General features: G+C 40.5%; 1 protein-coding gene across 5 annotated transcripts in view; it reads left to right on the top strand.

Moving 5' to 3' along the window:
• Nucleotides 1-26,157, top strand: part of ELMO1 (engulfment and cell motility 1) — a 305,675-nt gene that overhangs the window by 24,548 nt on the left and 254,970 nt on the right. For all 5 annotated transcript variants that reach the window (XM_048075572.2, XM_048075567.2, XM_048075571.2 and 2 more), the window contains exon 3: nucleotides 22,337-22,486. In XM_048075572.2, the coding sequence (XP_047931529.1) occupies nucleotides 22,409-22,486 (78 nt within the window). In that variant the 5' untranslated portion in view covers nucleotides 22,337-22,408. The remainder of the gene's footprint in view (nucleotides 1-22,336; nucleotides 22,487-26,157) is intronic.

Genomic DNA, 26,157 nt, shown 5'->3' with positions numbered 1-26,157 from the left:
TAATGACAGTATTGGAAGAGTAATTGTTGGTGTGCTGATGTTTATGAAACATCTAGATGGTGGTCTTGAAAGGAAAGGACTCACGGCTTCACTTACTAAAATCACGTTCCTGTGGATATAGCAAAGCTGAGGGAGAATGAGAGAATTCCTAAAAGCATACTTTACAAATTCTGTAGCAAATACTGGTTTGTGCCAATAGCCTTTGTTGTCTTCTGGCAAGTCTTCTGAGGCACAAGGTTTCAAATCACGAGGCATTTGCTACGGGTACAGGTAACTCAGTGATACGTAGTTCAAGTACAAATTGATCCAAAATGCTCTGTACTTAGCAATATTTCAGAAAATGCTAGCTAAAACTGGCTCCGTGTGGATCGTCAGCTGATATCAACTAGAAGTGAGATCTATTGGATACCTCCAAAATGAAAATTTTGCCCTAAGATTGTTTTTAAAATCAACCTTCCTTTTGCTCCCCTCCTTTTTTCTTAAATAACTCTACATTTTGAAATAACAACTTGGCTGGTATCTGTTGTGTATGGTTCCTGGCTATACGCAGTTAGGTAAGAGCATGAGCAAAATGTAAATTCTTTGGTAACGACACAAGATACTACTTTATCACAATTGCTATTTAATTTTTGCAAAAGAACCTCCCACGCTGAATGTTCTTTGAGTTATTTGGGGTAGATTTTTCATGAACAAAATTCTTAGTCATCTTCAGAATCTATGCAATATCTTAAAGAAATAAAGACTTAGCACATTTCAGTAGTTAGTTGGTCTCCTTTTGTATCTTTCTTGATTCCTGCACTGCTTGCTGTGTATGTGAGAAGCTGCTCTTACAGCTGTAGCAGAAGCCTTGAATTAAGGAGTTGAGTGCTGAAATCTTTCCTCCTGGAAACCAATGGGAAAGAGTTTTTCTTCATATTTTCTACTTTAAACTCTGCCAGTCACTTTCTGCATGACCTCGGTGAAGGTCTTATCAGCAGAGTTCATGCTGATAATCTGCACTAGGATCTACCAGGGCAGGAATGCATTACGGGCTGCCACTTTGCAACGTTGCATGCAAGTAGATGGTATGTTGGGCAGTTAACGTATTCCTCCTCCTACGTGGTAGGACCCTTCAGGATGCATGAGGTCCTTCAAGTTTTATCAAAATATAGAGAGACTGCCAAATAAAAAGATACGTTGATCTCTGCTCTGGGTCTGTGCCCTGAACCTCTGTTCCTCAGCTGTTCAGTTTTCATGGGTTTCTATTGTGAATGGGCTTGGATCAGTAGTTTTGTGGAAGGGAGTACTGGGATGCTGAGCAAATCAGCCCTGAAATTGTTGCAGTGAGCATAAGCCCATGGGCAAATCACAGAATTTGGTTGTACCTAGGCAATGATTCATATTTGCATGCCTAACAGTATACGTCAGTAACACGTAAACTGGCAAGTTCCAGAACTTCCCGGAAAGTCTATTGAGATATTTGAGGTCACAAAGTTAGCAGTGATACCAACTCCTGGGGCTTTATTGCAAATATCAACTCCTGATGTTACTCTGAAAGCCTGAGCTCATGAAGCTAAATGACTGCATTAAAAAAAACAAAACAAAACAAAATAAAAAACAACAACAAAAAAACCACATTTGTTCACAGAGGTAATAACTCTTGTTAGTCTAATTGTTATGGAGCCGGAGTAGGTAAACAATTTTAGTTGCAAAAATTTTCTATCATGAAGTGCAAGCAGCAGATTTCAAAGCTAAATTCAAGTTAGCGAATATATCTTTGAACTTGCATAGGTATGTGTCTGACAGGAAAGGGTAGTTATCTGCAGAGTAAAGGGCGCGATGATAAAGCAAAAGAGGAAAGAAGGCTGTCATCTGTGGGAAGGAGTGAGTCAACAGAAGGTCTGTAAAACACGGAGATGTACTTTACAATGTGCAGTAAAACTATTATTTCTGAATCTCATTTTTTTTGGAATATCATTAATTTGTTATGTATTCCAACTATGAGCCGAGGCTTGTTTTTGGAAGGTTGTTGGTGTTTTGTTTCTTTTAATCTCCACAGATAAATGGTTGTTTCTTTTAGATTTTGTTTTAATTGGTTACCCATGTGAGTTTGCTCTGGTACAAAGCAGTATGCATTTAGCTATATTTCATTTCAAATTGTCACGTAAAACTATTTAACAAAACAATATACATCTTATTCTTTTAAAGCAACAGGATTTAAACAGTCATGGTTATAGTGAAGATGATGCATTCAAGCTGAGGAAAATAGTTTTTCATTCCAATTTAGGTACTGAGGATAGCAAACTCTGATTATGTTCCTTTATAATCCACCTATCCCAGCAGAGTGGAAAGGAAAATCTGGAAAGCATACACTGTCTTGCACAAATAATTTGAAAAAGGCCTGCAGGAAAGCTAGCAAGAATTATTTTGAAGATTGTTGCAACTGAGATGCTTGCTCATTCGGACTTTGCTGCATTTGTTCTTTGGTTAAGCCTCAGGAAAACTTGTAGAGGTCCACTGAACTTGGAGGCTATGCCTTAATACTTTGTAAAGCTGTGTAAAGCCTATTATGTACTGAATGTATTAATGTTGCTGTCTTCTATTGCATGGGGACATCACTCTGCATGTTGGAGTGATACGAAGAGCTGGAGCACTGTTAGGGCTTCAGTGTTTTTTTTTTTTTTGTTATTATTATTTCTTCCGAGTGGTGCAGATGAGAAAAATATTGATGTTAACTAGACTCACAAATCTTTTCAGTGGAGGAACGAAACAAAAACTAGCTTCATGGCTTCTTATTTGGGTACTGCTGGCATGGTGGTTAGCTCTGGTTCTTGGGTCCAGGCTTTGGCCAGTGGCTTTGGTGTTGGGGTGCGTGTGGGGAACCAACCTGTTCTTTAGTTCCCTCTCAGTCCTGGGGGCAAGTGGAAGGGAACAGGAGATGCTTTCATATTAGAGGTGTAGTGGCAGTATCTTCAGCTACCAGGAGACATGAAGCTCAAGATCCAGGTCAGCACCGTGAAGGAGAGCAGAGCACACCGGTTAGGAGAGGGTGGCTTCCAACTGCACAATGGTGTTGAGACCGCAGGCCGAGGGAGATATGCTGTGCGTAAGGTTGAAAGCCAATGCCTTCTTATCCCAGGCTGGCTGGCCCTTAGGTTGTTGTCTTCTAGGCTGCTATGCCATGCAATTGTGGTTTGCTTTTTTAATTTTTTTTCCTCCTTCCCTGAGAGGGCTTTTACACAAAGGGATGTGTGCTGTATTTAGGCTTTTTCCTATTGCAGGGTCTGTTTTCTGAGCTCACTCTTAAATCACTGAGCTTATTGAGTGGTATGGCTGTGACACATGCACGGGGTATTTAATTACTTCATGAAATCCAGTTTTATTTTGAAAATGGTGTGTTCCTGCTTAGAAACCTGCATGTGGCTTAGTCTTATTGCTAAGAGGAATATCAAAGCCATTCTGTCCTATACTCCTTATGGAATATAAGTGAGCTAATATGAACTATGCTTGCTTCCAAGAGGTGAGAATGGAACTAAGAAAGCTGAGGGAAGAGATGTTTAAATAGAGCTGGAGTGACTTGAATGTGAATTTTCTTTTTGATTAAAACCTCGGTCACTTGAAGTTTAAAATTATCTTTGCTTTGAAGTGAGGTATCTGTTTATGATGTAACTAGGAATTGTTATTACAGCTAATGAATGTTATTTTAATATTGGGTGGAGTTGTAAAAGCCATTAACTTTTTTTCAAATGACAGAAAGGAAACCCTCTTTTCGTAATATGAAAAGTCAATTACTGTGTTATCAGGAAGAGCTTTAACTAAAAGTATTAAAGGGCTGTGCTCACATAATGAGGGCATTATCAAATGAATTCCCTATGCACAGATTTATAGGGTGATGTATCTTAGCTGGAATTATCTTTAAAACTACCACTTAATCTTAAGTTCTTTATAGTGGGTTAGTTCTGATTTTTATTCTCCATGTCAAGAGAAATATGAAAACAGTTCAGTAAGTTTTATTTTTATACTTTGACCTTAGGACAAAAACTTTTTTTTTTGTGACTTAAAAAGTTGAGCTAATGGAGAGGGTGCTATTGTCCGATCTACCCGTATCCTTTGAAAATAAGCACATGAATAAAGATAATTTCTGACAAAAGTCCTAATTCTTAAATGCTGCAGTTGTGGAGCTCCTCTTTAAATTATGAAGAGGTTGTGTAGGGCTGGGACTGAACTTTTTTCAGGTTGAGGTGCGTTACAGTTTTGTTTTAATGGTATAGGATGGCAGAGACAAATTAATTGCTGTTGTGGTGTAGAAGCATGTAGGGGTTTGAAGAATTATGGAGTTTATGTTGTGCTGAACTGGAGTGATGAAGTACAGATAACAGGCCACAGCTGTGGCCACAAATTAGTCCTCTCCAACTTGATGCTGAAAGTATTGCATTATAATTGCTCTTCTAGGATTACCATGTGGAAAGTCTGATGAATAAAAACAGATCCGAAATGGGGAGGCTAGAACTATGTGCTGCTGCAAATGCTTATTGGGGCTTCATTGCTGCAAAAGCAAGGTGAAGTAAGGTCTTTGCTTTCCTAGCTGGGACCAGTGCTCAGGAGCTGGCTGCTCTTCAGATACTTTCACTGATTTTTACATCTCGCCATTTCCTTAGAGTTAGGGCTCTCAGTCACTCCTTCCTCATACAGCCAGCATGGCTCAGGGGAAGATAAGAGTTGTGATCCTTTCTGCTTACACCAACTGTGGGTGTGTTAGCCAAATTCCTGATGTGGAATCCATCAAGAGTTAGGTTTATAGGGAGGTGTGGGCTGCCTGCCCTGCCACCACAACCATAACCTACACCAATGTGAGCTGCCTCAGTCGTGCCCCCTCACTTGTACTGTGCCTGTGGTGAGTGGTTTCCAAGAGCTAACCTGATAACAAGAAAGTCTTCCACTCCTTTCTGCTGCTTACTGTTCTGCCAGTAGGCTTCCCTGAACTGGGTGATGGTGAGTCTAAGTGGCAGAGGGGACAGACTGCAGCAGTACATCTCTGCAGTTTCATCTGCTGCAGAAACTCATTCAGAATCTGCCTTGTGTGAGTAACGGGTCAGAACGGGTGAGCAGGATGCAAAGTGAGGTCTTGAGGTGACTGTTCAAAGCATCCCCTTTACTTAATTTCAGAAGAACACTTGCAAAATTTTTGGTTAGTGTTTAGGAAAAAAGGTGCCATGTCCTCAGCTCTATTTAGGTTAATGATGCTACATAATTTTTGTAAGAGCTAAGGGTTAGTTTCAGTATGTGTAAGACTTCAGTGAAACTTTAAGGACTACCGTTCAATGTGGTATTATAACAAAGTTTAAAATGGTTGTTGCTTGCACATTTGCTTCCTAACTTCAAAAGAATGAGTTGAAAGAGGGAACAAACTGTGTAGATGAGATATTCCATGACCTGTGCTTCTGTGCATTTGTGCACATACATGTATCTATATATGTATCTAAAATACATATATACTGGGTAATACACAACATATTGTCATACAACGTCTAAAAATGCCTTCATAGAAGCGTAATACTAGTGCAGACTGGGTAAAAGTCTGTCAGTCTCAGCCTAGGTATCATGATACCCTGTTGATTGGCTCACATAACTGGCAGGTAAAACCTTATCACGTTTTTACTGAGACTACATCTGAAAAGAAATTGAATTAAATGCTTAAAACATTAGATGATCCCCCAGAATTGTCACTTATAGGATTTTACTTCTACACCTTTTTTATTTTTCCCTCATGAGGAACGCTTACAAGATGTGATCTCTTCATTTTCCTTTGCTCTCCTTGGCATTTTTACATTGCTTCATACAGTCAAACAACTGTATGTTATTGGGCACAATGTTCCAAAACCCAAATACAAACAAATAAATGAAAAACCTATAGGCCCACAGACCTGTGGTTCGAGTCGAATAGCAGACAAGCAATTGCTAAGAGTGTGGATTGTCCAAGAGCAAGAAAATGAACTGGGGTTGACTGGTTGAAGTTGTCACGGCTGTCTTGTGGTTGCCAGGGTCCTATAAAGTTGTCTAGGGCATTGAGTTTTCTTTAAGGTTATAAAAACAAGGGCCAGCTGTGGCCAAGTGAGGTCTGTAAGTAAGCTTCACTTCTCTCTCTGTCAAGCAGAGGGGCTGGAACTAAGAAGACCCTGAGAGATAAAAGGGAGGGACTGTGCAAGGTTTCTCTCCCCGCCACCCAGATGCTCTTGATCAATCAGTGCAGTTCCCTCCTGGCTTGCAAAAACCTGAGCGTTGTGCTAGAGCTAGGAGTTTCCTGAATGCCCAGAGGAAAGTCTGACACACTTTGGAATGTAGAACAAACATCTGCTGGGATGGGATGCCACTGAAAGCATGGCACCTCTTTCTGCATTGGGGCTGTAATCCAGACTTGCATTCCAGTGAAACAATCTGCGCTGGGGAAGGTGTTTGAAACAGATATTCCAATGTAAGGCACACAGTCGTTCCTTGATGTGAGGATTTATGCATGCACAACTTGGCATCAGTCATCTCTGACCTTTTCAGAGGACTGTTCCTTCTTTCTTGTCAGTACTGTAATATCTTCCAAATTCATTTGGCATTTCAGTGGGTTGATAGATGACCAACTGATGTCTATGTACAGTAGCAGAAGCTGTTTTACATTTGGGATGTAGTATTTTATTATCTGAGTTAGCCTACTTTTGCAACTTTCAAACTGGAATTCCCGTCTGGTCCTTGAAAATTATTAATACATGGTTTTGAGAGAGGAAGTAAGATTGATAGCTATTCTAATATTTGGTATATAAGGCTTTCATGATAAATTGTTTTCTTCTGATTTCTCTGTTCCAGATTACTTTCATAATCTTGAAAAGCAAAAACATTAATAAATCAAAGTGGGTTAGAGATCAGGCACGTGGTTTTATTTTAATAAGGGATAAAGCTGAAATCTTACTGAGTGTACATTGTTCACCACTTGTTCTCTGGGACGTATGAATCAGTCCCTTCATTACTGATTTTGGTGTTACTCTTGGTGCTTATGCTCATGTGCAAAGTTAATATGTTAGGAAAAAAGCCTTTTGTAGCAATGTGAAGTTTCAGCTTCAGAGTACATTTGCTTGATTGATTTATATCTGTCAGCAGGAAGGGGATTTTGAGAAAAGGCACAGTAAGCCTGCAAGCTAGAGAATGAGGTATGATTTTCATGGTTATGCCTTGTGCATAAGGGACATTTTTTCTCAAAGGATTCAGGGTAAGATGTGCTCTGGGGACTGTTTGCTATGTGTGTAGGGAGAAAGGCAGCAGGAAAACCCTTTCTCCTAGGCTCTTCTCAGTGCTCGTGGTTAGTCTTTGGGCTGGTGTGCCAAGAAGAGGCTCAGGTCAGAACCTGGTAGAGGGAGAGTCACGAATAAGGGAATTAAGCACTTTGAAACCCATCCCCTCATCCCCCTTGCTGCTGTATCTACACATAAGTTCTTTGGCTTCTTTTTATCAGAATAGCTGAAAGAGGCTGCTAAATGAAGAAACCAGCTTTCCTTTTGAACTTTTAACCTTCGTGAAAGCTTCAGTAATTGGCTTCTGCAGAGCATAGATTGTTTGAATCTGACATTTAAAAAAAAATACAGGAAGAATGAAATATCCATGTGCACTTCTGAAATTCCCAAATTGTCCGTGAAGATCTTGCTTCGATGTGCTTTAAAAGCTTCAGAAGTGCAGAGAGACTGGGGAGGGGTGAAGTGTCCCTGCTGCATCTCAGCCCGTGAGCAGTGCCAGGATGTGGTCGGGCTGAAATAAGAGTGCAGCAGTTGGTAGAAAAGCTTCACCTGAGGAAAAATGGTTGGTGTGTGTGGATGTAATTTCTTTGAGAGAGAGGAAGAAGGCTTGAGGAATGGGTCATGTCAAGGGAAATAAAGGACTTCCAGGAGAGAAAAGGAAAGAAACCAAAAAGACTGCCAAAGGTGAGAGAGATGAATTGTACTGCCTAGGCTAAAGGTGAGCATTATGCTCGGATTTTTCCTGTGAATGAAAGTCCTGTTTAATGATAAATAAATAAATAAGCAAAAGTTTCTATGCTTTTGTCCATGTTGAAGAGAACACAGTGAAACTCCTGACAGTTGCTGCTCTTTTCTAAGAGTTGATCGTGTGAAACTTTTATGTACTAAAAGCAAGGAAAGAACATTAGAGTAAGCAGGGATTAGACTTTAGTGGGTTTTAAAGCTGTCATCACCTTGTTGTACAAAAGCAAAAATAGTGACTTAAATACAAATGACTTTTGGCCTCTGACTTTTAATAGATGTGTTGTAAGTTAATAATAATAATAATAATAATAATAAAAAAAACACAAAACAACCTAACAGCAGATCCAGGTCAAATCATGCTTTAGCTGACATTTAATCTAAATTGAAAGCTATTTTCAAGCATATCATTCCTAGGTTTCTCATCTATATAAAAGCATAATACATTTTTGCAAACTTGGGAATGGAAATTTCGAGGGGTGCAGCCCAGCAGCGGAGACCTGCAGCCCTTCCTTCCCCACGTACGAGCTAATAGCCATGTGTACATCTCCACACGCATAGCTGTGCAACAGGAAAACGTGCTCAGCAAGGCTGTGTAGCTCTCAGCTGCTGTTAGAAACTGCATGGTTGAGTTTTCTTAACGGAAAGCAGCAATGCATATCGTGGTTAACTTGGCTGGGGGCATGCAAAACTACCTTGCCTTGTTCTTCCTTTTATGATTTTTTTTTTTCTTAAATAAGGTTGGCTAATGAAGCAGAATAAAGAGTGGTGAATTTATGAAAGGAACTCTTAAAAACAGGCAGCTCCTTAGTTTTACAACAGTGCTTCAGCTTGATTTGTTAGAATGCAAGAAGCCTTGAATGGTTTCCCCATAATCTTGCGTCCTGAGAAAACTGGGATCCTTTGTAGCTGTGAGATTTTTCATCTTGCTGTCATGTTATGTGTCTTCAAAGCAAGGGGCCAGTGTTTCCTGTCATGTGCCCGTCTCTTAACATCTGTATTTCCACTTGAGCAATTAAATGGCTAAAAGCAAAAGAGGGTGTCACCAGTAGCCATGCATTAATTCACTGTGTAAAACTGCAGAAATTATTTGGGGCCAGTAAGAGGTAACTGTCAGAGGACAGTGGTCTCTTCCTGTCATGTGTATGTGCTGAAAATAAGGCGGTTGCCAGGAATGGCTGAGCTGAAGAGCCACATGACAAGTTATTCTCAGTTGAGGACAGATTAAACTTTCAGAGCTCTAAAACCAAAGCATATGGTGTTTTGCAAAGTCCCCTGTGCTAAATGGTGAAAGCTTGAAGAGAAGGAAGAAGGCAGTAAGGAGCCTAGCGGTTGTTGCTCGCTGGGCTGTTTTGGAGTATTTGCATTTTGATTGGCTCTGCAGACATTTGTGTGTATGCCTCAGGGACTCTTAAGGTGACAAAAAAGAGCTTTTCATGTAAAGCAAAATGGTAATGAGACTTTGGGCTTGCTCCCTACAGCATGTTCTGTGTGCTTTCTGTCTTGTCTCAAATGAATATAGTGGTGGTGCTTTTATTTTGCCTGAAAAAAATAGTTTCCCTTGCTAGTTTGTTTTATATTAATCTACCTAGAAATGTATTTTTCATTTTGTGCTGGTAGTAAAACTTTTTAATTTGGCAGTGAGAATTCGAAGGCATTGGCCAATAAATATAGCCATAAAATGGTTTACCCTCTTTGTCCCAGCACAAAAGCTGGTATCCTTGTGAGCAGCCCAGTGCGAAGGGTAACTGCAGCATTGTGCTCTGAGATGCTGAGAAGCACAGATTGCATCTTCAGAGTCTGTCAGAAACATCCTTCACTTATACATCTTTTAAAAAATATTTATTATTACTTATTTTTATGACAGGTATCATATTCAAATTGAGTATAGTAGCAAGAAATAGGGATGTAAGCCAGTCTGTTCTCAGAACCTTGAGGGCTGTGGAGGTTAAAATGCAGAAAGAACCGAGCGAGTAGTCAGTCCAAACACACAAATAAATAAGGCAGCTGCCTGTTCTGGGTAATCTGTCAGTCTGATTTAGATACACACCCCTGTAGCCTCCAAATGCCTCACAATGTCTCTGAGGAAGTGTAGTGCCCCATTTTATAGTTGTGGGTTGGAGGCACAGAGGGCCAAAGGGCAAGTACGTGGCCACACACAAAGTCTTTGAATAAAAGACGATTAAACACAAGTGTTCTTGGTCCCAAGTTTAACATCCTACTCTTTGAAGCAGCCTTTCTGTTCATTTTTAACAGTGTAATTACCTACGTGTGGTAGGGAGTTCTTTTCCCCACAGCACTGATTAAAGAGAACAAACTTTGTAGATGTAAGATCTGTTTGCAATTTTTTTCTTTTTTTCCCAGTTTATTATTTTTCTCTGTTGTATCGTGCACTAGCTGCTAATGAATTGGCAAGATGTCATTCTCTCAGTGACACTAAGGTCGAATAACAATCTGTTTTTTGTGTCTCGGGGTTTATTTTGCAAATGCAAAAGTATGGTTTTCTCCCTTGTTTAAATGGGAGCGTTAGACTTTGTCCTGGACACTTAGGCGGCATATTGGCACTTTGGGTATACTGCTCCTTCAGAATTCCCTTCAGGTCAGACCTTCTGCCTTACGTGGTGTTTGTCGTCATTTCTTTCTAGTCCTAGTCAAAGCTGTTGGGACAGTGGGTGGTGAGACCAGCAAGGTAAGAGATGAACACTGAAATCCACCTAATTCTTTGCTGATGTTATACCTCAAGAAGAGAGCTTATGAAGATGTGGCTGGTAGGAACCTGCTCCAGAGTTTGGAGAGTAGCACATGTGAAAAGGGAACTTGAAAAACTTATTTTCCTTCATATTCCCATGTACACAGTCTGTTTAAGTTTTGCACGGCCAGATCGGGGGAGGCAACTGGGAACTGCATGCTGTGGAGAACATGTCTTGGAGCCCTACATACTGGGGTAATGTTCCAAGCAAAGTAGAAGGAAGTTGCATTAACTCACAGAAGAGTAAAATCCCATGTTGGGTATATCATACTCATACAATAGGGGGACTATGAAGAACTCATATGGTAGGAAGATATGAATGGGACTCAACTCCTGGTCTTCAGAGATGCGGAGTCCATCCACACAGCTGGAATTCTGGTAGGCCGTGGCCACACTTCTGTGGACACAGCATCAAGACTGCACAGCCACTAATGTGGAGCATCATTATGCTGTAGGGAAGCATGGATGGGGGGTGATGACTTGGAGCACTCTTCTAGTAGAGGTGAGCACTGCCACTTTTTGGAAATGCTTATGCTTTCAATGCAAATGTGAGTATCACATAATGTAGCATAAAATGAGAGTGGGCAGAGTTCTGTGTTTACTGTTGTCACCATGCTGCCAAACCCATAAAAGCCAAGTTTTGATCTTCAAAACAGAGCAAAAAGTATTGTACTGAAGGGAGAAATAGGAGCCCATTCTGTTTTTAAAGTGATTAATAACAATCACATTTATTACTTGAACATTAGAGATCTATTGATGTTACATTACTATTGCAAGCAGGTAAAAAAAAAAATTTGACAGGGATACTGTTTTGTGCTTTCTTATAGTGTTGGTATTTTCACACAAAGGGCTTTTCAGCCAGGTGTTAACCCTATTGGAAGTTCAAAATTGTCAACTTCAGTCAGAAACTATATTTGAAAACACTTCTAACTGTGTCAAATTGAATTAGACAGTTAAGTGAACAGTGATTTGCTACCCCTCAACCCCAAGTGCAGTGGCGAAATTTAATTTGGGAACACTGAAGTCTGAAAGCAAGAATGATAAAACAGTGGTTATGCTCACCGGGGAGTTGGTGAAGGGATGTTACTTCATTTGTGAAAATTATGAGCTCCAGCGATCAGCAGAGCACTATAAATGTACTTGGATTTTATCCAAATACTTTAATCTTTTAATGTCTATTACAATTATAAGGGAGCTCATTGAGTTAATGAAACATACTGTAATGAGCTTGTAACTGCATATTTTTACATCATTTTCTGCTACTGAATTGAATCTCAGCTATGCGCCATGAACTGTGCACAGGTGAAATAAATCTGTTTTTCAGGCTCAGGGAGTTTCCATGACAGTTTAAGATAAGCAGGTTCTTCCTGCTCTCTTCTTTGCCCCTACCCATTCTTTATGGTGGTCACGCTGATGCTCAGGTGGGTGAGTGTTGGATATGTCTTTGTTTTGTTGGGGTTAGTTTTTGAGCACTCCGTCTTTCTGAACCAGCCTGCTGGTCAAGTACCAAATGCCAGGTTGTGCCACAGGGCCATTGGAGATGTAAGAGCTGCTGGGGAACTGCGCCTCTAATGGCAGGAGCCTGAAGGTTTGGGAGTGAAAAGATTTCAGTTTCGCAGAGACCATAAGGATGATGGCTCAGGATGAGGCTATGTATTACAAAATTTTTAGCATAGAATGGTTGTGAGGATTCATTTTTTCTATCTAATAAGTTAGAGGTATACAGGTTATTATACAGCAAGGGCATCGTGTCCTTTTGGCTGTTGCTGCCAGGCTCTCCCTGTCCTGTAGCTGGCATTTGTAAGTTCTTAGCAGGTAAAATACTTGGTAATAGCTCTGGGGTGGAATTGAGAGTATTAAAATATTTGAGGCACTCTATTTGTTGTTAAGATAATACAGAACAGCATCACACAGCAAGTGGTGGTTCATTTTGAATGGATGTTTTGATAGAAGTCAATTGAGTTGCAGCAGCAATCAGTGACAACTGATGTTCTGGCTCCTGAGAAGGAAACTGCCATGAGTTATTTTGCAGAATAATGTGACTGGCACAGTTCAGTCCTCAGTGTGCAGACAGTGCTGGTCATGTCATCTCTATGCATGTATTGTGGGAAGGTTAAGCACTCAGTTCGTAGATTAGACAATTTGGAAGCAGTGAGTGTTTTGCTCGTTCTTGGCATAGCTGTGCATGTTCCCAGAGATGCTGGAGCAGGAGCTTCATCCAGAGCTTGGAGATGGAAACACAGCTGTGCCATCATCAGCTTTTGATGGTGAGCATTAGTCGAAGCCATCTGGGGAGTCTTAGAGAACCTTTGTAATTATAGTTACTTATGAGATGGAAGTCAGATACCTAGCAAAGCAGATCATATATCCTACAAATGTGACTTTTTAATTGATGGCTTCTTACCTGAACAGTGAAGTAAATTGGCTAATATTTTTAATGAGTTAGGTTCAAGACGGTGATTCTGACCGTAAAATTATTGCCACTTTTTTTCAGATAGTTACACAGAGGACTGATTAACAGCTGCCTTTGGTTTAAATGCAGTGGCTGAATTGGTGCCTTTCCCCCCCAGTCCTCCCCCCCCCCCTTTTTTTTTTAATCATAAGCTGACATGTTAGCATAAATTAGATTCAGTGGGTTTTTAAGTTCATATGTGGGTTTTAATCTGGGAGTGAACACATCACGTTCTGCTGTCCCCATGAGAAAGGAGAGACAGTAATCTTCTCAACTGTTGTCCACTGCTTAAATAGCTTGAATCTCTAGAGCTCACGACTGAAATCAGTCAATGGATGACGTTTGCATCATTCCTTCCTCCTTCCCTGTGCCATGTGGGTTTTAGTGTGGAAAATAATGCACAGTAAAGCTATGGGGTGACCACAGACTATATTGAGTGCTTGAATGTGATGTATTGGACTGTAACACAAAAGCAATTTACAGTAGTTTTCCTGTCAGAAATAGTTTCATCTTGATCTTTAAGATCTTAGTTCAAGTTATAGAAGACTGGAATTATTTGAATGAGTGCTGTCGAATTGCTGGCTGGTAAGAGTTATAGAGATTGTTGTTCCGAAGTTAAAACTGACAGCCATTTTTATTATATTTAGAGAACATTGCTATGACATAGAAGGCAGCCTGCTAAAAGAGCTGCCTTTTTTGCTCATTGTACACACATCTGAGTGCAGAAAAGGCATAACATTTGAACACAGATGGGCAGGCTAGGACTTCAAGTGCTTGGGGTAATTACATCAGTGTACTGAATAGAATCGCAGAAAGGTTGAGGCTGGAAAGGGCTAATGGAAGTCATCTTGGCCAACCATCCTGCTCAAGCAGGGTCACTACTACTTGTGGTTTTGTAATGGACAGATGAGCAAGGGATAGTCCCCTGTTAAAACACTCGGATCTCCTGTTACCAAATGTCACGCTTAATGCAGTTCACCAAGATGCACACAGGGTTCATCACCTCTGGAAGTGTACTGGGTGAGCAGAGTGCTGGCACAGCTGTTACCTTGTAGTCACGTTACTTCTGAATGGTCTCTAGCTTCCCGACAAATCACAATCTGCATTCTGCTTCGATGAATGCGGAGGTTGCCCTGTAGTTGTTTTGGGATGACTGTGTTGACATTTCCTTCCTTAGCATCTCTGTATTCCTGTTTCCAAAGTGGGCTTGCTAATGTCCATTAAAATGCCAGAATAGTCTCAACAACAAATATCTGTTGGAGATGGTCTCTTAAATGCAGAATAGTTCAAGTTATTCCACAAGTTTTAGGTACAGACAAGGTCTCCAATATTAAGTATCTTTTTTTTTTTTGTGTCTGGGTGGCCATAACTTTACTTCCCATGTGCAGTTTCATTGTTTTGCTAAATGTCCTTCGGAGTGCAGGCACTGGAAAGTCTGTAAGTGTTAGAGGCAAGTTGTTCTTTGCAAATATGTGTGTTAATAGCAGAGAGCAAGGTGCCTTGCTAGACAGGGATAGAATTAGGAATTGTATAGTGGTGTTAAGTCAGGAATATATGGACTTTCTTTTCTTTTTGTTTGTGTGACTGTTAGCTGGTTTGATGCATTTATTTCAGTAAGTATGAAAGAAACAGCACTGGTAGGAACACCTGTGTAGACAGAACTGCTTTCTGCTGCAAGATTGAGAAATGTGTTTTTTCTTTTGCTTTTTGTCATCTTTGAAGTGCAGTGTCAGTGCCCTAAGCAGAAGGCTGGATTCTTAAACTTCTTACCTTATCAGACTCCTAATGATAAGTGGTATTTTGCTTGCTGTTTCTCTTATTTCTTGTGAGCATGATGATAAGCATTTGGCTCGGTTCACTTACTGTGGAGTATCAATGTGCATCTCTTTTCCACTCTACTTTTCTTTGCAGAATGATTTCTTTAGAAAATAATTTTTTGTTTCAGTCTTTGACATCCTGTCTGTGTACTGTCAGCTAACTTGGTTATTTCCTTTAGTATTCGTGCATTTGTCTTCTCTTCCTCCATTTGACTGCTAACTTCCTGACTATACCAGTAGTTCTTCCATATGTTATAAGCATCAATAAGGTTTAAAAAAAGCACACAAACTTTTTAATATGCTACTTCTTGATCTTGCTTCTAGCATGGTATAGAACTTCTCCCAATCTTGAACTTATCTTCTTGTATCTGCTGCTTTCTTTGGGATATAGCCAGTCATTGCTGCCTAGATCCAGTCTCTGCTGAAATGAAGCAATCAAGTGTCATCATCTTGACTGAAGATGCTCTTTTGTGTGCTCTTTCTAACCCTCTGATTTATCAAAATGCCAGGAAAATCCCAAGTACCATAGCCAGATCATGTTGGTGATAGAAAGGAAGACTGTGACCTTTTGTTCTTTCTTTACTCTTAGTTGAATCCAATTCAAAACTGATTTTCTGGGTCACAGAACTCTTGATGAACTTTCTCTCTTGAACCTCTTTGATATATTTTCAGCCAACCTGTAATAAACTTATTCTATTTCCAATTACATTGAACTCCTTTGGAGTGTTCTTAGGTGAAACATTGCGAAGTCCACAAAAAATTGTTCCTGTTCTTTGGAGTCATTATATTTACTTTGCTTTATTTTAGTTAATTTCATGGTACCAACTCCCTTTTTTCTTTTTCTCCATAGATTTTTATTGCTGAAACTTTTTTTTTTTCTTCCCACCTGTATGAGCAGCAGCACTGGGTGGAATTGAGATTTAATCTTTTCCCCCATTGCTTTTATTTCTCAGGTATGTGAGACTACATTGAGAGGTAGGAAAAGTAAATTTTATTCAGGTGGAATTCTAGATTTTTTTTCTGTTGTTGTTGCTTGCTTCAGTTTACAAACATCTGGAGTTAGAGCCCCCAATGACAAGAAACATCTCCAAACTAAGCAGCAAGCCCTGATAAAATGTGAAAAGTTTAGGTTAATTCTAACACTTTATGCAGGTTAGTATTTGGTTTTGTTTGCTTAATACCTGCTCCGATTTGACATGCTAGATAGGTTCTCAACACATTTGAAAAATCAAACTTATTGTGAAGCTAAATATAACTTCTTTGACTGTCATGTTGTAACTGTTTTTTCCCCTTGGAATAGTTTTTTGAATATTTGAGTGAGTGGTTTGGTACTTTCCTGATCTCTAGCTTGAAGAGTTTAGATATTAACATCTTCAGTAAATATACCATCCAGTCAGCTGAAGATACTATGAGTGTTAATTAAATTGCTAGAGTAGTTCATATTCCTTGAATAATCACAACCAAGTTTTTAGTTCTTCTCAATTTCCTAAATTATAGGTGTGTAACTCAGATTTCCTTAGTAGAAGGAGCATGGTATTCCCAGAAGCAGGGGAGTTCAAATTAAATAAGTACCCACATTTTTCTAGTACGTTCCAATATGTGCTCTAGAAGCAAAACCAGACAGCCAGCTTGCCTGTATTCCAAGTAGAATCACAGAATGGCTTGGGTTGGAAGGGACCATAAAGACCATTCAGTTCCAACTCCCCTAGCCATAGGCAGGGGTGCTGCCCACTAGACCAGGTTGCCCAAAGTCCGATCCAACCTGGCCTTGAACACCTCCAGGGATGGGGCATACACAGTTTCTCTGGGCAACCTGTGCCAGTGCCTCATCACCCTTCAGAGTAAAGAATTTTGCCCTAATACGTAGTCTAAATTTACACTTGTTTACAACCATTCTCCCGTCTCCCATAACTACACTCCCTGATGAAAAGTCTCTCCCCATCTTTCCTGTTGGCCTCCTTTAAGTACTGGAAAGTTGCTGAAAGGTCTCCCTGGAGCTTTTTCTTCCCTAGGTAGAGCAACCCCAACTCCCTCAGCCTGTCTTCATAGGAGAGGTACTCCAGCCCCTGATCATCTGTATGACCTGCCTCTGGATGTGCTCCAACATGCCAATGTCCTTACGTTGGGGGCCCCAGAGCTGAACCCAGTACACCAGGTGGGGTCTCACAAAAGTGGAGTAGAAGGGGAGAATCACCTCCCTCGACTGCTGGCCACACTTCTAATGCAGCCCAGGATACAGCTGGCTTTCTGGGCTGAATATAGCTCATAGCTCCTGTAGAGCTTTCTTTTCCATTTGTGGCACAGCATCTGGGGATTTTTTTTTTTGATGTGGGTCTGCTGGGCTTTTGTGACTTCTGTCTAGTTTGAGGTGGATAACGCTGAGCCTGTAACAAAGACAAGAAGCCAGCATGAAAGCTTCTTTATGTATATGAAGTGCACATCCAGCCCCCTGGCTTCTGTGCCTTGTTTTCATTCCTTGCAGAGATGGCAGAGCGTATTTACAGCTCCTTAGGCTCGGCTGCTCAGTCATGCAGGCTAACTCCAAAAATAACTCTCTTGGGGGTATTAATCTAGTGTTGGATTACCTTTCTAAAATGGTTAATCGGACGTGGTCCCTGGGGGACCTTTCAAAAGAGCTTGCCACTTGGTTCCTGTTGGCCGGGGCCGCCAGAGTGCAGCGGAGGAGGCTGACGAGGTCTGACAGGACACGGTTATGTAAGGGCCCGAGAGGAGTGCAAGCGCTGGGTTTCTTTGCAGTGGGTTCAGACATAGCTGGGCAGGTTTCAGCCATCAGCCGCCTTCGTGGAGCTGTCTCACGGCACGGAGGGAGCAGCGTGGGGGAACCTGCCTGCCAGCGGGGAGGGCAGGCTTCAGGTCATCCCTACAGATGCTGCCTTTCATCTGAGAGGAGAAACACATGCTTCGTTTTATTACATTCCCGAATGCATGTGGTGTTCCTCTAGTTGTTTTTAAATCATCCACTTCCTTACTTCTGCTGTTCATCAAGTGACCTGGCTCCATGTTTGAATGTCGCATTTCTTCTTTTCTGTAAAAGAAGAAATGAGCTGTTGTAGGCTGCTATTTTCACACACGACTAAAACTTCTAGTCACGTAACTCCTTGTAGCCTTCATTTTTTCTCATGTCTATAGAATAAGAATACAGTTTGTTTCTTTGGAGACGTACTCTGATAGCTGTAAGTATTAAAGCACTCAGATCCTTGTATGGGATGTGCCAGGGAAATGGCAAAACAAGTTTAAGACAAAGCATGTTCTTCTGAGAAAGCTAATTTCATACTCGAATAAAATCCTGGTCTCCACATGCAAGGCATAGATATATGGGGAAAGGTAAATAAGTTTTATTGACATGTGTACTGAATTAATCCTTCAGACTCAGGTAGGTAAATTGAGAGCTGGCATGTGTGTGCTGATGCATTTTTTGCATTAAATTTAACATACCTTGATTTCCAGCTTGAGTGTTTATTACTTTGACTTAGTAAACAACTGGAAGCACTGCAGAGTGTAGTTGAGATGTAGGAATATACTGTATATGGTAATAATAACTTGCAGAATTTGCACTTTAATGGACTAATCTGTCATAGTTCTGAAAAATATAGTTGTGTAAGAAGGCATGCTAAAGCAGTAGGGATCTTTTGGTTGTGGTGGTATTTTTTTTTCTCCTTCAAATTATAAAATAGTGTGCTGCTGAGTGTGGAAGTTGCTTAAACCTCTTCCAGGTTACAGCTGCATGCATGCACTAGGGCGAATGGTAGGTGCCCTCTTTTCCCTCAGACTTCTCCTCTACAGTTGTACACACACATGCATTGTATTGCCTTTGGGTTTTAACTTGAAGATGAATGTTGTAAAAATGAGCAAAGTTGTTACATGCCAATGCTTCTCAGATCCCACTAGGAGAGAGAAGGGAATTGTACTCGAGAAAAATACATAACTAACCCTTCAGTGATGTCCTTGTCCTTTTGCTGTTTGACTGCTGCTGGCATAACAAAAAGCAGTTGAACTTGGTTCTAGTTCTTCATTCATGTCATGTGAATTGATTCCAGTTTAGTAAAAAATTCTCACCAGGGACTGTGCCTTCCTTTTTGTATTGGGCAGTGCCTAACACAGTGTACCAGTGGAATAAATAGTAGGTAATTCATAAATTTCTGCACTGTAGGTTGCAGAATTTTCTTTGCAATCATAATTTTGTGATAACAAATGAACATCTATTTTGACTTCAAAAAAAAAGTGTTTCTGGCATTGACACATAGGTAGAACAAAACCACATTATCTTTCAGATTCTGTGTGGAAATCATAAGACTAATAGCTAGGAAAAAAGTCTGAGCACATGTGACTAGGACGTCCACCAAGAAACAGAAAGGAAAGAAGTTTGTAGTGACAATTCTATATATGCTTTTCAGCATTCAGAGTACACAGATGCTTCTGAGTTGGCCTTCTCCTAGTGGGAGAAGTTGAACTACATCCATTTGTATTGGTTAAAGATCTGTCACTTTGCTTTGTCTTTTGTAACTGTATAAGCATGCATATATTAATTATAATTATGTAGGAGATCTTTAGTGCTAGCCTGCATTAAAAACTAGACACACTGAAATTGCCTTCCGAACGTTGTGACAGAGTTCTCTTGCACCATGCTTTGGAATGCAAATGATCATTTTCCATAGCTGAATGTGATTAACTTACAGTCTGTTTTCTCGACTGTTGTTTCTTAAACCATTTGCCTCCTTTCTGCATGACTTGTTAAGATGGACCACAACTCACTAGAGGAAAATGAGGGCTAGTGTCCACATTTGTATGTGAGTGTGGAAGTTTTCTGCAAATTTATTACTGTGTGATGTTGTTTTGCTTTTACAGTCATGGCTAGTAGTTGTGAATCAAAGCATTTCTTTCAGCATTCACAGCGAGCTTTATGTTAGCTAACCCCCTAGGGGGGATGTCCAGTGTCTTTCCTGCCAGGGAACCCTGTGTTTTCCAGGGCATGCAGGGAGAGGTCTCTCAGGTACCAGGGCAGCCAGCTCTGCTTAAGCATTGCAGACAGTTTAACACCAAACCACCAGGCTGAAACTACAGAGGACTCTTCTGCTGTGGAGGTGAGAAATGCCGTCATTGTAAGCATGTCAGCAAAAAGGCGCGAAGGTCTCAGTTTCATTTTACTGTTGAGGTGGATTAACAGCTCACTGCTGCCAACAGGTCTTGCTTCTTCCCTGCCAAGTTGGGCCATCTCTGGGAAGCTGTTTGACTGGAAAACATAGCAAAAAGCAGACAAACAAAATTATTATTATTATTATTATTATTATTATTTTGCTAGTTAGGATGAATTGAGTCAGCGTGCTACACAGCCAGGGGAGCACTCACAAAAGATGCAAACAGTGGGAGCAATGGATGTTAGGGGAGAGGTGATGGGGGCTTTGTATTATTTGGGCTCTAATGGGGAAGCTGCAGTCAGCAGTGAATACCTGACCATTCTTAATCACCAGCAAGCCAGTCACTTGCTTTAATTGTGTTTAATCCTGGTCCCTTTAATACCTAGCAGGAGCTTCTGTGCATGTACCAATGCAGACAATGTCACTGCATTTCTTAATCAGGTTGTTCTGCCTTTCAAGGCATTTCCTGAAATACAGTCTTATTTAGAGACCATCCATTGTCTTATTTATTGCCTTGCACTTTGCTTTGTGATGATGTGTGATGTTGTCAGCATCAGAACTGCCATTGTTGGAAATAAATTGCTGCAGCGTTGAAGTTCATAATTTTTTTTTGTATGTATTGAGAGCTCCACATAGAACGTAGCAGGGCTGGAGGTTGAGGAGGGCTGGGCCTTTTCAGACTAGACCAGAAGACACGTGTTGGGGGTTAGATAGAGCCATATGCATAAAGGCTGGGCCAGCTTGTAAGCAGTAGAAGATGAAAGTACGAAATTTCTAGATGAAAGCATGGTTGCATGGTTTTGCTCAGGCTGCAGAGTTCATGTTTCTGCTGTAGCTGGAGAAGAGTCCATGGTTAGTCTGGGTTAAGATGAAGCAGCAGTGGAAGGTGGTTAGAGACTTTTTTTTGTTTCATTTCCTGTACTTGTTTGTGGCTTTTGGATGTCTGTTTGGTGTGTTCTGTCAACTCATCCCTTGCCTTAGCTCTTCCAAAGGGTGTACATACGAGAACGTGTCCATGCTTTCACCACTTCCTTTTCTTTTCATCTAAGAAGAAGGGGGCTGCACCTCTGGGGATTTCTGCAGTTTCTTTCTAGAGCCCTATGTGGTAGTGCTCTGTTAGGTCTCGGCAGAAGGCGTGGGAAATGCCACAGTCTAAATGGAGGGCTTGGCAAAGCAAGTGAGCATGTTGCTGTCTGCACAAGGTGCTGTGCCTGACAATTGCAGAGCTTTGCTAATTCAGTGGTGGTCCTGCTGCTGAGCTGGGAGAGGGGTGAGGAAGGTTTGCTTGCAAGCTCAGAGATGCACTGCACCTCTCTGCAAAATATATGTTGTTGTTGCAAGGTTACAAACTTCAGTGAGCCAAAAAGAGACAGAACTTAAATTCTACAAAGCCTGAGGATTTGCCTGTTCCACTTTCCTTTTCTTCTCCAAAATTCACAGCCTGTGCTATTTGACATGTGATCCTGTTGACATTCATGTTCTTGCAGAACTGTGAATGTTTTATGTAGCTGTCTGGTATCGTTATTGATGTATACTGTATCCTTGTGTATTCTTGTCTGATATTTGCCATAGAGGTATTTATATATGGTATCTTTGACTTAGTTAGGTGAGGATGTGTGTGTATATGTATATGTGGAAGCTGCTGTGTTCTGCCTTCTTCCTGACATCCTGGTTGCTATAGTGCAGTGATCTATTTGTGAACACTCAGAAGATCACTGCTATAGTTAAAAGAAACAGTGTTTCCTGGCCATAACTTCCTGGGCAATCTCTTCCTCTGGAGCGCGAGCTGTAACCGATGCCATCACGTTCCCTGGGACTCAAGGAGTGACACCGTAATAGGAGCTTCCTCTAGTTTGTCGCTTTACCCCAAGAGCATATTTAATAATATTTAAAAATAGTTTGTCTATTTAAATCTAATGCATGCCTATTATTCACCGTACATTTCAGTGCTTCGGCCATCTTTCAAACAGGCTGTCTGGCTGTGCAGTGTCGTGGCATTGTGTCCTCTGTTTGCTTTTGTAATATGTGTGATTCTTGTGCTCTTGCACATCCACATACACAGATGTTTTCATGCACCTGCCCAGCCAGGCAAAATGTAGGAAATGAAGCAGCAGTGGTAGAGTTCTGTCTGAACTGCTGTCTTTTTTTTTTTTCCCTTTTCCCTGCAGGTGTGAATGAGAGAGGCTCTCTGCAGTATTTAGTGTCCAGTTGTACTGGCTCCGAAGAACAGCAGCGTCGCAATGCCCCCTCCTGCTGATATAGTGAAGGTGGCGATCGAATGGCCTGGTGCCTTCCCCAAGTTGATGGAAATCGATCAAGTAAGTGCTTGTGCATGTGTGCTCCTATGTACATCTATAGAGGGAGATGGGACATGTACATATGTGTGTGTGTATATATATACACGTGTATTTCTGTGTGTCTGTCTCTGCATTATGTTTGTTTATATGTGCACTTTTCTGTAAGTATGCAGTATATATGCATATACATATATACATATGCAGTATAAGGTGTTTTTACAAGGGGTGTAACCCTTTTCCTGTGTTACTGCTTAATATTTTTGATGTGTTCTGCCACGTTTTTAGATTTTCTCTTTCTTTTTAAACAGCTGCTTAAATGAGACATTTACTGCTTGTGTGACCCACTTAACACTTTTGTGCCTTAGTTTGTTCAACTGTAAAATTGTGGTAATGTTGTTATCTATTGACAGAAAGTCTTCTCAAATTTTTACAGTCAGTGCTTTGCATTTGTAGTATGATCATGCTGAATGGCTGCAGCAAGTGCAGATTTTGGAACTTGAGAAGTAGCATGTTTTGAGCAGGGGAGTCTTTGCTGTTCCTTGTGGGTTTCTCATGGGTTGCCCTGTTTCCCTGGTCATTTCTAGTGCAGTGGCCACAAGGACGAGACTGATTTGAGGCAGTGTACAGAAATTAATAAATTAAAATTTACAAATTAAACTTTCATGTAGGTAATTTGGAGGGGGGCACAGGAGGAAGAGATCAAGTTATACAAGTGCTGCATTTTATGTTCTGGACTTCTCTGAGATTGTTTTTTTGTGACACATGCATTAATATTAAAAAGCAACCTCTTTAAAATTTAGCTACTTACCCATAATGTACTGAAATCTTACAGAATGCTACCTGTTTAGAATAATTATTTCTGTAAATAGTATTCAGAGTGAAGGAAAGCTTGCAAGTACTTAATAGTGTGTTTAGACCCTAATGTATCCAGGGACCAAGAACATTATGAAGCTCTATTGAAGAGGAGAAAATCTGAATTCATGCTGAAAATGTTTTACTGAAATAGGATCCTACTTTCTTCACGCAGTGCAGTTTCACTTCTAGTTAACCCCACTGTGGTGTGTGCCCTGTATTTAGCACTTTGTGGCTTGTTTTCCAGAGCCACTGTGCTTTTCCGTTTTCATTTGCTAAAATTTTTTAGTAAGCATATCTGTGCAGATACAAATCTCTTGCCTTCTGGAGTGAAGAATGTTTTACTTTTTTTTTTCCTCTTATATAACAAATGGCAGACACTGTGCACACTGTGTTCAGAGAAAGATGCATGTTAGTCATGATGAACAACAGCTCATTGCTACCAAGTACGGTGGGGATGAAAAGGATCAAATAGTTTTCAGTCTCCTTCCAAGCAGCAGCAAAATAATACCAAAATGATTGTTTTTAATTTACAAAAGGCCTTAAAGTGACTCTCCAGCCGAAACATATGCGTTATCTAAAATGCAAGCTTATTGTCCTGGAACTTCGGTTTTACCTTTATTATATAAGATTTAGAGAGGACAAGGAAAATGAGTGCTGATTTGTGTGGGGTGCCCCTCTTCCTAGCAAGCCTGTGAGGGCCAGCCAGGTTGTTGGCCAGTTTCCTCATGCCATTTTGTGGGAAGAGAGAAGAGGGAAATTGAGGCTGAAGGGGAGAAGGCTAACAGCAACTTAACTCCTCATTTTGGGGGAAAAGGAGGAATGAGGGTTAAGGAAGGAGCTCGCCCCTTGCCTTTCTGACGTGGAAAATATGGGTAGGATGACGAGATGAAGATGGGAGAGATGCAACCCTTCTTCATATGCATACACACATCTGCATGTTCGCTGTTGTTGGGAATGGGAGAAACGTGGGCATGAGCCTTAAAAACCTGTGGGGTACTGCATACTTCTAAACACACAGCTCTGCTTTTGGTTAACTTGATGCTAACTTTTTCCTGATCTGTTTCCCTTAAAACATATATTTAGTTGAAGAGTTCTAGTGGAGAAGATGATTTGTACCTCAGATAGCTTGCTCCCTGAGATGATAAAGGGCAGGAAGGAAAAGGAAGGCAGAAAAGTGAATTGTACATTGGCCGAGGCACTGCAGCCAAAGAGTACAGTGCTTGCCTCCTAGGTGGGATCTGCCCATTCAAGCACCCTACGATACACATTCTGAAACCACCAAACACTTGATCTGCTCTACCATTTTCCTCCCTTTCTTATCTCTTACCAGCAAGGAAATTGGTGTTTAAAAGAACAGCACTGTATTATTAAAGACAAACTACAAAAACAAAGCAAAAAAATCACCTCACTCTAGCATAATGCAAGCTCTTTGTCTTTCAGTGTACTGAAACTATGCCAAATATTGAAATAAAAATACCATGGAAAACACTACAAAAATATGTATCTTTAGGTTGCTTTTTGTATATGCATGGAAGCATTTATTTATACTCAGTTGCACAGTATTCCCAGTTCACCTTCTGTGTATGTGCATATTTTGCTTAGCAATGAAGAGAGTAAGATAGTTTCAAAATAGTTATTGTGAAACCACAGTAATCGACGTTGGTGTATTGGAAGGTGTTAGGCCTGAGAAGAGCTCATGAGTACTTCTTTTTCCAGCAAATGTTAGTGAACTTCGAATATCTCCCCTTCAAGTGCATGACTTCTGACAATCCGAACGCTGACGTACAGACCTTTTCTAGTTGATGCTTTGCACTATGTTTCTGTATAATAATTGACTTGGACTCATCAATGATGGTTTTAATGTTAAGCAGACAAAATTTGTCTCACTAAGTTAGGGAGGCTCTTTGCCTGCACTAGCAATATATAATAAAGTGCTTTGCTGAACCAGCCTCAGTGCCTAACCTTTCTTTTCATTCATCCAGGAGAGGCACAAGATGGATATTTGGGGATGATAACTATTTTAGCCTACCTATTCAAATCCATTTGTGTTTTGTGTGTTAATGTTCCGTACTAAAACCAGGGTTTCTTTAAACTCTGGGATGAACTTCCTGACCATTGGAGGTAAACACTGGTGCTACACAAAAGAACAGTTTGTAATTAAACTTGGCCGTGCAGTCTTTTCCTCCAGATTTAATTTTAGCAGATGTGAATCTTTACTTTTGCGCAAAGAAAGAAAGCAAAACAACCCCAAACAGTTGTATGATGCTGTTCAAAGTATGATCTGGTCTAGTGGGCAATATTTACAGGAGCAATGTCAAATTAAAATTTATTGTTAAAACAGTGCGATGCATTATGTGGTGAGGGGAACCAGGGGCTGCTTTACATTAACGCTTTCTCTAAGGTTTAGACTTAGTCAGCAAGTTTCTAAGAGTGTGTTTCAAGTTATTGTTGTCTCTTTTCTTCTGCCAGTGTATGTTATAAATGCCATTTTAATTGTTTCTTTTCTTCAGAGGAGTTATTGCACTTCACTGCATATTAAAAGGAAACCAAAGAGATTTTTTAAAGGGACTTTTCAAGTTGTTTTGGGTTTCAGACCTTAAATCTGGACCCTTAGGGAGTGTTAATTGATTTAGCTCAGTGTTTCTCAAACTGCAAGGAGAGATGCAGTTCAAAAGGGGTTGTGAAATGCTTAATTAGAGAAAAGAAAGTGGCACATCGTTTCTACCATGTGTGTTGACTAAGAATAGCTGTAGTTCCTGCAAGTGCTGTCACTAGTAATAGCAGTATACCAATACGATCCTAGCAGCATGAATCTAAATGTATGCAGTATTAGTGAG

This window comes from Anser cygnoides, chromosome 2 (assembly GCF_040182565.1).
Source record: "Anser cygnoides isolate HZ-2024a breed goose chromosome 2, Taihu_goose_T2T_genome, whole genome shotgun sequence".
NCBI classification, from domain to species: domain Eukaryota; kingdom Metazoa; phylum Chordata; class Aves; order Anseriformes; family Anatidae; genus Anser; species Anser cygnoides.
The sequence above is the reverse complement of the archived record's forward strand: the minus strand, read 5'-3'. Positions and strand labels throughout refer to the sequence as shown.